General features: G+C 32.6%; 1 protein-coding gene across 1 annotated transcript; it reads left to right on the forward strand.

Moving 5' to 3' along the window:
• Positions 1-347: 347 nt before the first annotated feature.
• On the forward strand, positions 348-14356 carry LOC114255322 (T-box protein 2). Its single transcript, XM_028193673.2, has 5 exons — positions 348-438; positions 2628-2775; positions 9009-9306; positions 12752-12898; positions 13308-14356. Exons 1-5 carry the CDS (start codon positions 348-350, stop codon positions 13866-13868), a joined length of 1245 nt encoding a protein of 414 aa, XP_028049474.2. The 3' UTR covers positions 13869-14356.
• Positions 14357-15054: the final 698 nt, after the last annotated feature.

Genomic DNA, 15054 nt, shown 5'->3' on the forward strand with positions numbered 1-15054 from the left:
TATAGTGTTATGTTTGTCGCCCGAGAGGCGTCATGTTGCCGCGACACTTTCGGAATATCCAGGTTTTTTTCCCCCTCCATTCATCGATATAGTAACCAATCAAGCTCGCGTAGGCGGTGCGGCGACACGCGAGGGCGGAAGATCGACCAATGAGCGCGTGAGTGACGTTGTAGTGTCAGGTCCATGCTGGAGGATTGCACCGATTTTATTCTACAACTTCCAAGTCGCCTCAGTTCTATTCTACAAGTGTGAAGAGATACATGTGATTTCGTCGTTCGCCTAGAACGTTTCCACGTTGCCTTGTACCGGCGATCGATTGGGAGGAAAAAGAACGTAGATCCTCGGAAATGGAAAACTTTCTTCAGGATCTGGACAACGCACCTCTCATGCTGCCACCGTTCTTCGCACAGTCACCAATCGCTCTACAACATAAATTAGGTATGTCATTATTCTCAACAGAGTTTCAATGGTTTTGCAATCAACATGACCAAACAATCGGTGAAGATTAGCGGTTTGTGTTTATGATATGGCATATTGAATTTTCTAAACAATTATACCACGTAACACTTCAATGTCAAGAACTCTAATTTTATGCTACCGGTCTAATGTAAAAACGTAAAAAAAATTTCTTAAATAATTTGTGATTATTCAGATAACACAATTTTTTTCATTTTGTCTTCATCATTTTTTAAAAATTAATTTAAATACATTGTATTTAGATCGTTATAATACCGTAACAATTATATTGTTTTTGATACAAGAATTTTAGTTGAGTTATCTTTAGTGCGACTATGTTACGAGTTTTCAATTTAAAAGAGATTCGTTGATACCGTTGCGATGTAACATGTAAAAGTTTCTGAAGTATAATTCGTGATTATGATCTGCTACTTGAATCAGTTTCTCTTCTTTTGTCTTCATTATTTTTTCCAAATTAATTTAAATACGATAAATTTGGATCGTTCCATTATCATGACAATTATATTGTTTTAATACAAGAATCTTTAATATAATAATATTATAATAAATTATTAATTTAAAAGAGATTTATCGATATTGATACGATGTAATATGTAAATGTTTTTAAGATTATAATTTGCAGCTAATAATTCTGCTACTTGATTTAATTTTTACTTTTTTTCTTTATCCTTTTTTAAATTTAACTTGAATACGCTGAATATATACGCCTTGTATTATTGGAAAAGTTTTTCAACAGCATTTCTACTAAAAAGTTCTTAGCGCGATGAGTAAGTTCTAATAAATTTTCAACTTGAAAGAGATTTACTTTATGGAGGAAATGATTTTTGTGACAGTTAAACTTGTCAGTAACACAAATCTTGTTTGTCAATGCTTACGAAAATTAGACCTCCCGCTTTCAATTCTTAGAAGAAAAATCACTCTGACGAATCGATTTGCAGTATAATGAGGAAGCCTTATTCCTCCCGATCACACCACGTCGTTTACCAAATACAGCGTGTAATGCGGTCCATATTGAGGACCACGAGCGCCTTCATTATTCTATGAAGGATGAAAGGTACCGACTATCCGTCAAGCGAAAAATCGCTATCTATACCTACTGCGGAATGGTTTTTCACTGCATGTATGGGTCCTGAACAACTGTGTCCATGACGCTGTGAAACAAGTGCAGTGGTCGACGACGGCACTGTAAAGGGTAGCTCCCGCTATTTGTGCTCACCCATGCCAATTTTTTTTTTATTCACCCTCAGCCGTTTTCTTAAGAAGAAATGCCGCCCGCACGCGGTCGGCCACGATTCGTCCCGCGTAAGGTAGTGGCAAAAAAGATTATTGCTATATTAAACTTAATAATTTTAGAACTCTTAACAGTCTTAATATTTATTTGTATATTATTGCCGTACTTTTCCTGGTTCCTCTCTTTTTCTCTTTAACTTTCTCAAAATCTGAATCGCGCGTGTCTTTTCATGGTTTATTAATCGTTAAATTAAAAATTAAAAATTGAAGCAACATTGTTGTCTTATCATTTTCTATATTATTTATAATATGTCATTTTCCCGTTTTTAATTATTTATAATAAATTTTTTCTTTATCTTATCTACCTTATCTACCTTATCTACAATATGATAATCCAATATTTTTATAAGAAAACGAGCTAAAATACTGACTAATTGTGAGCTTAACATTTTTTTACTGACAACTAATTTACACCAATTTAAAATAAGTGACGTTTAACTTATTAAAAAATATCTTTAATTCGTTAACAAAATTGAATTTGTCGACACGAAATAATCATCGCAGTGTGTGATGCGTTAATGACAAAATGTTTTGTAAAGAATGTTCTTGTTTTAAATATATATTTATTTTCAAAGTATTAAATATATCGATTATATAAATAGACATAATTTGCTTATGTAATGAAATTTTACGTATAATTTTATAAAAATATATTCTCTTCATTCAATGATATATTTCATGTGAGTTGAAAGGAAAAAAATATCGGATAAAAAGTAATCTCCAAATCAAGTTAATTAAATAATTGTTAAATATTAAACACTATATTAATTTAATATGATATTTCATAATACTAGTTTTTCTGTGCATATATCCTTTTTCATATCCGTCAGCTAATTATATTATTTGTGTTTAATTTGCAGATGAGAGAATGAATTCGGACGCTCGCAGGTGGGCATTTCAACCGCAATCTACGATGTTGATGGGGGTGAACGTGGAATTGGTGAACCGAGATCTCTGGCAGGAATTCTATGAGCAAAACACGGAAATGATAATTACGAAGTCTGGTCGGTGAGTACGCCTTACATTTTCATTGTCTCTGTTTTTTCTTTTTTAAAGCTGGTACAACACATGTCTAAATTCTTATGTTATTTTTATTACTTCTTAGTCATAAACCCCTTACTCTCGAATGTATCTTTAGATGCCCAACAATTAATAATAAATAAAATAACTGCAAGAAATCGCAAATTTAAACATAAAAAACCCAATAGATTTGTATTATACAATACAAAAGATAATTAAAGTATTTTAACGCGACGCGTTGCTTACAAAAAGGTACAACAAATCCTGATCGTTCATTTATACCCAAAGAAACTGTTTTGATAATCCTTTCGAAAAGATAGGTACAGACAGATATATGATCGTTTAGATCAAACAAAAATCCTGACTATGTTTCGTTGGGAATAAAATTATTGAAACGTTCGAAAAAAATGATTAGAAAGTGATGGATAAATATATTTATTTTCCGACATTCCAATAATGCGATGATTTATTCCCCATGAAACATGATCGGATTTTTATCCACTCTAAATGATCGTATATATCTATTTGTTACTTTTTGATCCGATCATTATAATTCGTTGGAAATTTTTCTTCGCGTTACAAATAATTATTCACATTGCCACGCGCATTCTGACGCGTCTGAGTGGCGCTCGGCGGTGGCGCCCGCGCCCTTCAATTGTACAAGCGAAGGGCGAGATACTTCCCTTGAGACGTCTCGGCGCCCCTGAGAGGTGCACCGGCCAGATAGAGACGCCGCAGAAAACCACTCCCACACTGTCTGCAACCGGAGTCGGGGCGCCACGCCGACGCTGTCGCAGCCATCGTGTTGCGATATCTTCACGAAACAATGGAGCCCGCCGCGGGGGTTCCGCAAAAAAAAAAAAAAAACTAATAATAATAATAATACGAAGGTACCCGTATCGCCGATTTGCTAATAGTCAGTCGAGGACACGCAGGAATTACAGTCGAAAATTTTTACCCCGAAAAGCTTCTAGCGAAACATCAAGGTCTCGAGATTGGAAAGATATTCGTCTCCCTATAGTTTTGAGAGTTTCTTTTTTTTTCTTTTTGAAGAAGCTTTCGTTTGGAAGACAGTTTACACTTTCAGGTGGCTATACGTCGAGTTTACCTTGTCACTACCTACCTACCTACCTACCTAAATTTTATCCTGGTTGACGTATGGTCGGCAAATATCAATTGTGTCTTTAGCCTGATTCATACTGTAACATTTCGCAGGTATTTAAGGCAGACCTTCTAACCAAAGTTCGAGACCCTCTGTGCGCTTTTTTTGTGTTAAAATCTTGTCTTGCAATTGGTTCTTAGAAGTAAAAAATTTCTTTTACGAAAAATAATACCACAGAATAGGTGTGAAGATAATGCTACGTTCATGGCGGTTTATGGTGTTATCACCAGATTTGTCATGCTTTATTTTAATAACGTTCAGTTACCACTGTAAAAATGATAACTACACAGTTGTTATTTGTGCAACAAATGCGGTAAGTCTCGGCTTCGGCTCGTGTGTGGGGGCCATAACCGATCCGCACGTGTCGCACACAATATTTTTTGCCACTTGTGCATGGAAATGTTGTTTCTTGAGTGTGAATTGATGGGTGGGAAAGGATCGTTTTCGGTAGAGGTAGCAAAAATGTTATTACACCTTTTTTGCATATTCTTTTTCAACGATTGAATATATGTGAAAGATGAAATTAGGTGTACAAGAATGATTTATGTTAGAAAGAGCAACATGTTTTTTTGAATAATACAATGTTCTAAGATTGTGCGATCAAACGCGATTCATTCTCGTTTAACACACTAAGAAAATTAATGGTTGCAATTGTCATTATTTAACTAATTCATAGTAATTTTCAGTGCTATATCCATTTATAATTGTAAACTCTAACTATTAATTATTATTATTATTATTACGTAAATATTAAACAAATGTTAGGAAGATAATCATAATTATCATAGTTGTAATAAAATTTATTACATATAAATTAATTTGAAATTTTATGATAATTTTTTTTTAATAAGTTGTAAGTATACTGCATGTAGTTATTATTAATATTATAGTAGTAATAATTATATAAAAATAAAGCTTCTGACCTTATTTATTTTATCTTGCGATTCAAGCATCAAATACACTTTTTTTAAATTGAAATTGATATTTAAGCATCTCGATATTGATTTTTTCGTTCCTGTAACTTTTGAAATTTGATCTGACGCATTCTGATAGTATTTTTTTTCGTCCTAGTACGTAGGGTTGTTTCTAGACAGACGGGCAGGTAAAGGCAGAGAGCGACGACAATCGCATTAGTCTCGCAGGAGGTGTTGTCGCAAAAGATTTTGTACCATAATGGTATGCCTGTGGGATTTATTGTCCAGGGATCTTGATTGGGGATCGATAGGCGTATATAAAAGTGATTAAGAATGCATTCTTTGTTCCTTTAGGAACAGAATGACGATTATTTCGATTACAAAGGCAGACGTGTAGAAGAACGTTAGAGTTGTCGCTTCCAGTTTTTTTTTTTGTTTTCGGCCGAGTTGATTTTCCGTCCGATAAAGAAATTTGATAGTTTTGGCGAAATTTTCGGCCGAAGTTTTCGCTGAAATCGAACGGAATTTCTTCTCAGATGGGACCCGAGATGATAAATTATCGCGATATAAGTGGAATTTTGTTTGGCTTTATTATAAGCAGAGATAACGCGACGTGCGTGTGGCATATCATACGTCAGCCCTTCGTGTTATATCGGCCTCGCGTGGGCGTCAAAAATCGGAAGGGCGGAAGGAAGGAAAGAAGAGCGCGGAGCTTAGCGAGATTTGTGACCGGTTAAAAATTTTTTCTCTAGCAAGTTTTACATTATATAAATTTGAATTTTTTTCACGAAAAATTGAAAATTACTATATACTTGCGTTATACAGCTTATTCAGTTTATTATATGTCAGTTTAAAAAACTTTATTTATACACAGTACTTTCTAATTTATTTCTATTTTATATATTAAAATTTTTTTAAGTAGATTTTTCACCTGATTTTTTTTCTATTTTCTGTTTGCAACAAACAAGATATTTCGCTACGTATTGTTTCAAAAAACAACATTTTCCGAAAAATCGCATTTTCTAGAGTTTCTTTCGCGGAAGGCAGAATTTTTGTAAGGTTACACGTCATATATCTTATTACGTGACTCTGTAGACCATCGAAAGTCTCTTTCAGTCGACACAGTGACCATTGATTGTACTTCTAACGAGCTGACGGCTCGCAAGCGGGTGATCAGCGCTCTGGGGAAGAAAGAAAAAAAGTTGAGACATATGTTTATCTTCGTCAGGGCGGTCTAGCTGCGACAATAGTGACGAAGGTGTCTATCTGTTCGTCTCTCTTCCGGCGTTCACTGCAGTGTTCCTCTGTAGTTCACCACGTGCCCACCACGTGCTCTTTTCATCTCCTTTTCTTTCTTCCCGCGTAGGTGCTCTTGCAAACTCGACGCTCGCACGATTTGTGTTCCGCCTCCACAAATTGTTCGCACCACGTTCCATTTTTTTTCGAATGTTCGGATTTTCCTTTAAGTTACGTTTAGACTTTCATGCAATACGATTTATTTTCATTGGCCCTTGGTTGGTCCTTCAATAATGATGACCGCGAAAATAAAGAACAAGAAATGTGTACAAAAGAACAAAAAATGTGATTGACGGATTATCCTTTTTTTGTCGTAAAGTGACTAGCGATTCTTATCCAGGAAATAATATAGAATAAAGAAAAATGTTTTTCGAAGATAAATGTATTTCTAACTTTTTCCAAGATTATATATAGAGGCCGTTTTATTTTCAAGAACAGAAGTATTACAATAGACGGATTTTATTGTTAAAAATTTTATTGTATCTTTCTTTGTATCTTTCTAATTCTTGTATCTCTTTTTGAAATTTTTCTCAATTGAAAAAATATGTATTTCTCTTCTAGAAAATTCTTTAAAATTGTTTGATTAAAGAAATACTAAAAGAATTATTGATTCTTTTCTTACTCTCTTATTGAAGAAAAAAATAAATATTAAAACTAGACGTTCAGGTTTCAAATAAATCTCATGACAACAAAAATATCTTAACAAAACAGTAAATAATAAATTCAACAAAAAATATAAAAAAAAAAACACGTACAGCACAATTTTAGTCGAGTCAAACTTCGTCGTTGCCACGAGGACACATATATATGTGTACATACATGGACATGTTTTTGTTATTTTTATATTTTATAACACATCCTTATAATGCTGAGAAAATCGTCCGATCAAACTATTCTTTTGAAAGATAATAAACGGATTATTAAAAAATAATAGATATTTATTTGCCATTTATTTTCGGACATTTTGTTAATTTTATTTCCGATAAACCGCAGTCGGACTTTTGTCAAACCTAAATTGTCATAAATATCTGTCCGTTATTCTTTCATAGGGTAATTTGATCATTATTTTCTGGAAATTTTTCTCAGTGTATGTATTACGTGTCGGGAGGTCATGTTGAACAGACGCGTGTGCTTCTCGCGAGATTAGGCCACGCGACTTTTGAGTGGCCCTACAATCGGGAGGCTGGAAACGCGGGCCAGAGCTCGTGCCACCGAGAGATGCAGCGGCGTTATATCACACCACTGCAGACGTTATCTCGTCGCGGCGTAATTACAAGAAGCTCCTTAAACCAGATGCGTCTGTCGCAGCACGAGCACCCGATGGCGCGAACGCGACCTTGCGTTGTGGATCGTTTTTCGAGAGACCGTGGTTGTTATTATATCTTGAATAATAATAAGGGAGAAGAGAAATCACTTGACGCGTATAATAAAGGATGAGATCACGTTGCGATAATAATATTATATATATCCAGACAGCACGTGATATTTATAAAAAATGTACAAAATATTTGTAATAATTGTTTTAATATTTTATAAGTACCAAAAATTTACTAAAACATTTTATAAATGTTTTTGTGATTTTAGATTGAACACATTACAAAATTATTTATAAACAGAATATTTATAAAACATGTATAAAATGTTATTAAAAATATTTTTTACTTGCCGTAAATATTATAAAAATATTTAGATTATATCTTAATAAGATATGTTAAATAAAAGATTTTATAATTTTTTATTCTTCAAGTATGTATAAAATATTTCTATGATATATTTTTAAAATATTAATATCAATATATTTTAATGAACATTTATCGTAAATATCACAAATGTACCGTTTGGATGATGGTCACAGAAATTTAATATTGACAGTATTAAATTGACAGTAATAAATTTATGCAAGGAAAAGTTAAATAAAGAATGATGAGGATTTTTACAATAAAGCGCCTTGAGAAAATGGAAAAAAAAGCCATTACTAAATAATTTATAACGACTCGGAATTTTTTTAATCTGCATCTTGTTACATATATTACCGAAGAGTAATGTATCTCAGAATTTTATCATCTTTATACCTGCTAAAGTGTATTATTGACAAGCATCCCCGAAGCCGATGCAGAATAGGTGTGTAAATTCTTTGTCGGTCCGCCGACTCGATACGAAGGCAAATGCAAAATGTGCCGGCGAGAAAAACCGCAATTAGGCAGGCAAACGCAGGGACGGCGGCCTTTAGATTTGACCTTCCGCAGGAATATTTGCGCAGCCGGAAAAACCAGTTGACGAGGGTGAAAGCTGATGGAAAGACTGCGTAGTAACAGGAGCGGACTTAACACCGCGTGAACTTCTCGGCGACGCCCATCCGTCGCCGGCACGTTAATGACTAACGAAGGCCCCCGAAGGGCCTTTGTTCTTTCGTAGAAAGTGCGCAAATACCTATACCTGCACGAAACAAAATCTCTTTTCGAACGTCAAAAGATGACTTTTGTCTCGTAAAGGCAAAAGTCTAGTTCTGGGGATGATTCTTAGAGATGAATTTGTAATTTAAGCCACAGACAATGGTTGGTTTTTATTTTAAGCTACAAATATATGTATAGCTAAAGAATTAAATCTTGTTTTTTTTTTTAAATCTAGTTTTATCCTGTTTTATTGCCGCTGCAGATTTGATTTTTACGCAGATTATTTTTTTTTTAGATAACTTTTTGCTGCAGGTAACAAGGGACATTTTCACCATAAATTATTTTTAAATTATCGTTTTTTTTTTGTAAATATACTTTAAACTTGTGATTGAAGAGGATGAGACTTTGAAATCTGAGACCAATGATTTTAGGAAACTTTTGTTTGAACTTTTACAGGCGTATGTTCCCGTCGATGCAAATAAACGTAAGCGGATTACAAAGACGAGAGAATTATTGTATCGCTTTGGAAGTAATATCGGCCTCCAATCATCGATACAAATATTGTGGGCATAACAATGAGAACAGAAGTGTTATGAATGGCTGGAGCTTCGCAGGACCGGCAGAACCGCAGCATCCCTTTGAGCGCAGGATTTATATTCATCCTGACAGTCCTGCAACAGGAGAGCATTGGATTAATAGTTCGATCAGCTTCAATAAATTGAAGCTCACCAACAATATCAACGATCACCATAACGTAAGTCCACTAAATTATAGTACTTGATAATTGTAATAATTATAGATTATGCCCGAAATAGTTTACCATTTCTTATGCCCTTCATTATGCCAGACATGTAAAATGTTGAGATTGAGTTCGTAACACGCTTTCACAGTCATGCGTTTTCTCGATTATTATTCTATAATGTGTACAGTATACATATAATATTTATTATTAAAGTGATTATTTTAAAATTAAATAAATTGTTTATTAAACCTTACTATTAATTAAAACATACATGCAAACATATATTTGATAGAAACAATTAATTTTATTTTTAAAGAAATATTTAACATATTTATATATTACATATTTAACATATAAAGAATTATATGTATAATCACCTTAGAAAACCCGTAAATTCTTAAAAAAAACGATACCTGAACGTTAACAGAAATACGCATTGCGGGTAAAAGATAAGATATAATTCTATAGAGGATAGAAAAAATGAAAGCAGAGAAAAAACCGTTCAATTTAGTGACCAGTACTGATTTATCTGGTTCTTCGATGTTTTGACAGCCTTTTTAAAAATCCTGATTTTCTCTTTCCTCTCCGCTATCCTAGTCTCGTGTTACGTTTCTTTTCTCACTTATATGAAAGGAGAAAGTATTATATCGTTACAGTCCCTTCCGTTTTGTCTAACTCGCTTTTGACTCTTTTTTATTTTAGTATTAATTGTCAATTAATAGTTACGAAATAATTATATAACAAATCCGATTTAATTTAAATGATTATAAGTAAAATATTAAACAAGATTTTCTATAAAATCTTATTTTTTCTCTTTTTTTACAATGCAATATTTCTTATTTTCTTCTTATTTCTATTATGTTTCCCACTTAAAAGAAAAGAGGAAAAGATGAACCATGCAAAAAGCTAAAGCAGAGCTAAACTTTTTGCATCTTTTATTCTTTTATTTTTCTATTAAAGAAAAAAAGAAATCCGCGATGATTTCAGTACATCTCATAAATCTCCATTGCTGTGTGAGGTATATTCAATATACATAGAAATATTTATATGAATACATTTGTGAGCATCTCCCATTCTCTATCACTATTCTCTCACGAAATTCGCTCGGAGAAAACATTTTGTGGTCGGCTGAGGATTACAGACACTTTCGGAAAAAATAAGATGGGCGCGCGGATCGGTGTGCATTTTCTAAGAGAGATTTAAGCTACTCAAGACGGTGCGGCACATCGGCGCGGACGCTGATCCATCGTCTATGCGTCCCAAGCAGATTAACACGCTCCACGACATCCTGTAATCGATATACGGGTTTGTTTACGAGCCGACAGAGCTTCTAGCTACCACCGTCGCCGTTGGTGTTAAGGACGTCGTTTTACGGTACCTTTGTCGACGGCAAAAAGGACGCGCAGAAGAGCACGGCGGCACGTTTGCTCCTCATTATTAGCCATTCGAGTCGATTCATGCACGAAAAGCATTAATCCGCAAAGGTCCGCGGCTGGATGGCGGTGGCAAACAAAAGATTCACATTGTTACGCGTTTATCTAAATTTTGTCACCTTTCCCTTCAACCAAGAAACGGGCAATATATGATCGGGTCAAGAAGATCATCCGTCTAAAAATCATCTCCCAGAAAGGAAAAGCAACTGTCTCCGAATGTAGTCGATAGATTTTCAATTATGAATAATTCCGACAATGAGTCCTAGAATTTTGACAACAGTCTTTTATTATTTTCCATTTTAACGTTCGAGTTAAAACTTTTTTCTCATTTTCAAGCAGAATTTATTTTAAATGAGACTTATAATTATCAAAATAAATATATATAAACATTAAAAGTAAAAAAAAAGTTAAAAAATTAAAATTCTTGTTATGCAATAAACAGAAATTATCTAAAAGATAAAAGAATTATATACAAAACTTATTATTGTCTTATTGCTTAATCTTATTTTAATCTTTTAGTATTATATTAATATGTATTTTTACAATAAAGTTTTATATGAAACATAAATATTTCATTTAAAGTATAGTAAAAAAATCTTGTTATTTTTGTTTGTATCATTAAAGATACTTGGCCAAAATTCTCTCTAATATAAAATGTATATAATATGGATATATTTGTATTGTCTAATATTTCAATTGCTATGTCACACTTATATCTGAGTAACGCATGAGTTTCGTAAGAGATTCATCCCCCATTTACTAGATTTAATGCAAGTATAAATACTTTTATTTTGGATATTTTTAAAATTTTTATAAAAACAAAAAAAAATTTAGATTTTTTAAAATTTACGAATTTATAAAAAACAATTATTTATTTTTCTATTTCTTTGTTTACATCTTTTTGTTTTAAATAAAGTTTTATTTCGGCTTATAAATAATATACAAATATTTTATTTTATATACAATAAATTAAAAAAAAATTTGTTATATTTATTTTTTGTGCAACTTATTTTGATTCTGCATATTTTATAAACAGTCGCGCGGTTTCGAAATTAACTTGAGCAATGTTGATTATATTATAAATGAGTTCAGACTTAATAAGATTTGTTGGAGAAAGATATACATGATATGTTTCCTATTAAAACGTAAAGATTTTAACCGCGTAAAAAATGTGAAACATCAGTAACGACTACCAGATCGTGTATTGAAGTGGTGCATCTCTAGATTCGTACGAGAGATCCTCGGTGGCGCGGAGACATGTGATTCCGGGAAGGTTGCAGGGCTTAGTCTGGTTTTCGGGAATTGCGTCTGTGTCTACCGTCGGCCTCTTTAGTGAGGCGCCAACTTATCTCGAAAAAGCGGCGCCCCTTTTACCCGGTTCCTCAAACTAATTACGAATTTAATAAAATTCCCGGCGCTTCGTTCCTCTCCTTCTGTTCCTCCGCCCCCATCCTCATCTGCAAGTAACAGAGAGGGTCTTTTCTTTCACTGTCCCTCCCTCTCCCCTTTTTCTCGTCTTTCGCGATGTAGATACTACATAATGGCGATCCCTTTTTTCGCATTTAACACTCGAAAATAAGAAATTTATAAAGCAAAATTTTTTTATAAACGCATATCTTTTGTATATGTTTAATTTTTGATATTTTTTAATTAATACGACTTTGCATATTGTTTAATGTAATAAATGTGAAAAGATATTCATAAGTTTAATATTAAAATACAATATTAGTTTCATTTTTCGAAGAACCACGAATCGTTATAATTGATGAAACCTTAAAATCAGTGATTATATTTTGTATATGATTGTATATGATTAGATGTTAAACATATATACTTTTTCTACAGATTTTTATGATAAGAAAAAAGACCCTACAGCCTTTTAAAAATTAATAAGGATTCAATAAATTTTTGAAATTGTTTGTTTTAGTTTTAACGAAATGTGTCATCTGTCACGGAATCTGTCGCTTTAATCTTAGTTATCTATTTTAAAAATTATTTAATTTAAAAGAAAATTTATGTTACAGGTAGTGTTAACATCGATGCACAAGTACGTTCCTAAGATTTGGATAATCCGGTGCAACGCTTTCGACCACGTCTACGATCTTTTTTCTCATCCAGCTGAATCGTTTACTTTTAAGGAGACGGAATTTGTTGCAGTAACAGCTTATCAAGTATGTAGTACTTACTAGTAACTTACTTATACAATTTCAAAACAAAATGCCAAATATATATATATATATATATATATATATAATTTTATTTCGCAACATTTTACGATTTGAGAACTGTATAATTTAACCATTTGCAATCCAATCTCAAGTTGAAATACGTTGCGGTGGCCTATCGTATAATTTTTCAATTTACGCGATTATAATCGACAAATTATATTTTTGTTTACTGAACTAATTGCCAAAAATTCTTCTAAACCGAATTTTAATTAAGGACACAATACTTTTGATCTTCGCTTATTTGTGAGAAATAGTTTGAACCGTAATGGATTAATAAAATCATAAAAGTCACTTTAATTCTTATTTCTTCGTTATTTGCGTCTAACGGAAATATCCGTTGTTATTGTTGCAGAACGAGAACATTACAAAGTTGAAGATCAACAATAACCCATTTGCGAAGGGTTTTCGCCCGACGGGACAATCACGGTTCAAACGCAAGTATGATCAGCAAAGCCAGTCAGACTCCAGCCACACGAATGACGAAGGGGACAGCGTTTCTTGCTGTGACTCCGAATCAAATCACGTTGAAGCGAGCGAACAAAGTAGCTCGGAGAGTAACTCGGAAAACTCAACGCAGGAATTGTCGAAAAGACTCGCGGTCGAGAGTAACACGGAGAACGACGCATCACGTGCTGGACCAGCCACAGTAAACCCGCCAATACCGATCTCCGCGAATTTAAGATCACCGTTGACAAACGGAAACGATCATAATGAGATGCGCTTTCATAGACCCTGGCTGGACTCACCGTCGAAGCAAGCGGTCCCCACACAATCGTTGTCCAGTTCGGATTATTCACGGGATATATACTTGGAGTATATGAATAATTATATGAGATACTACGATTATCAAAAACGGTTACGTAATTATTACCGTTCCACACTTGGATATAATAACTGTCATTACTATTGTTAGAACTTGTGGTGATATAAGCAGATAAATGGTGTTTTATTTTTTATCTTGCAATTTTGTTAAAATAAATGTTTTATGGTGAAGAATAATATGTGGGAATAATTGATTCGGATTGAAGGTGCCATTAGAATTGCTATTAGAAATGATTTTATGTAACATCTGAGTAACAAAATATGCAAGATGTCTGTAATAATCGCATTATTATGCATAATGATATTGCTAATCTTTGTTAATTAATTTCTTATTAATTACTTCAAAGTTTGCAAAATTACAGAGGATATTTCTGCATAGTTTAACCTACTCTATTTGTAAATGAGAGAAGATGAGGATTATTATAAACATTTTGTGTGTATATAAATATATGCTTATATATATTATTATTACATTTACTATTATCTTGTAACAGTCTGTATAAATAGTTTTAACAATATAAGTTAAAGTCCTATTTTACAATTTGAGCATTTCACATTCTACACATGAAGATTTAATATGAGAAAGAGAGAGAGAGAGAGAGAGAGAGAGAGAGAGAGAGAGAGAGAGAGAATTTGTATAATTATATTTACATTTTATTCTTCATTATATGTATAAATCTTTAAAGATCTTTAAAACAGTTGAAAATTAGCATAAAATATAAAATTATTTTTACATATTTTGACATATATAACATCTTTCATAAAATTTATAATAAATAATAAAAATAACTTTTATAATACTTCAAGATAATCGGGATATTAATTAAATAATTATTTTAATTTATAAACATTTTTATAGGGTCAAAATAAAAGAGTTATTTTAAATGAATAAAATAATAAAAATCTCACAATTTTGTCGTTAAGATATAAATATATAAATAAAACATCGGTAAAAATAAAAATAAAAAGTAAAAAATTTTTTAATTGAAAAGTTCGTGGTTTTATAATTACGAATAGACATAAAAATAAAATTAAATTTAAAGTTTTCTATAAAAATCACCGAAGAAATACGAATACAAATTAATTTTTATCTTAAACCTCTGACATGATTATTATCACAAATATATTGTAACAGCAAATATATTTTATAACTTTGCTGATTTGCAAATGCAGTGACATTACGTGCCATTTTTGATATCTTTATTGTATTTAACTTTACAATCGTACTTACCTATAAAGTGTCAAATATTTCCCAATGCTATTACCTTGCATCAAAA

The sequence above is a fragment of the Monomorium pharaonis genome, chromosome 2 (assembly GCF_013373865.1).
Source record: "Monomorium pharaonis isolate MP-MQ-018 chromosome 2, ASM1337386v2, whole genome shotgun sequence".
NCBI classification, from domain to species: domain Eukaryota; kingdom Metazoa; phylum Arthropoda; class Insecta; order Hymenoptera; family Formicidae; genus Monomorium; species Monomorium pharaonis.

What these genes read in the sequence shown, in the direction of transcription:
- LOC114255322 (XM_028193673.2), top strand. Translation starts at nt 348, where the DNA reads ATGGAAAACTTTCTTCAGGATCTGGACAACGCACCTCTCATGCTGCCA. An exon ending in CGCTCTACAACATAAATTAG is followed by an intron (nt 439 to 2,627) that starts GTATGTCATTAT and finishes TTTAATTTGCAG; the next exon opens with ATGAGAGAATGAATTCGGAC. An exon ending in ATAATTACGAAGTCTGGTCG is followed by an intron (nt 2,776 to 9,008) that starts GTGAGTACGCCT and finishes GAACTTTTACAG; the next exon opens with GCGTATGTTCCCGTCGATGC.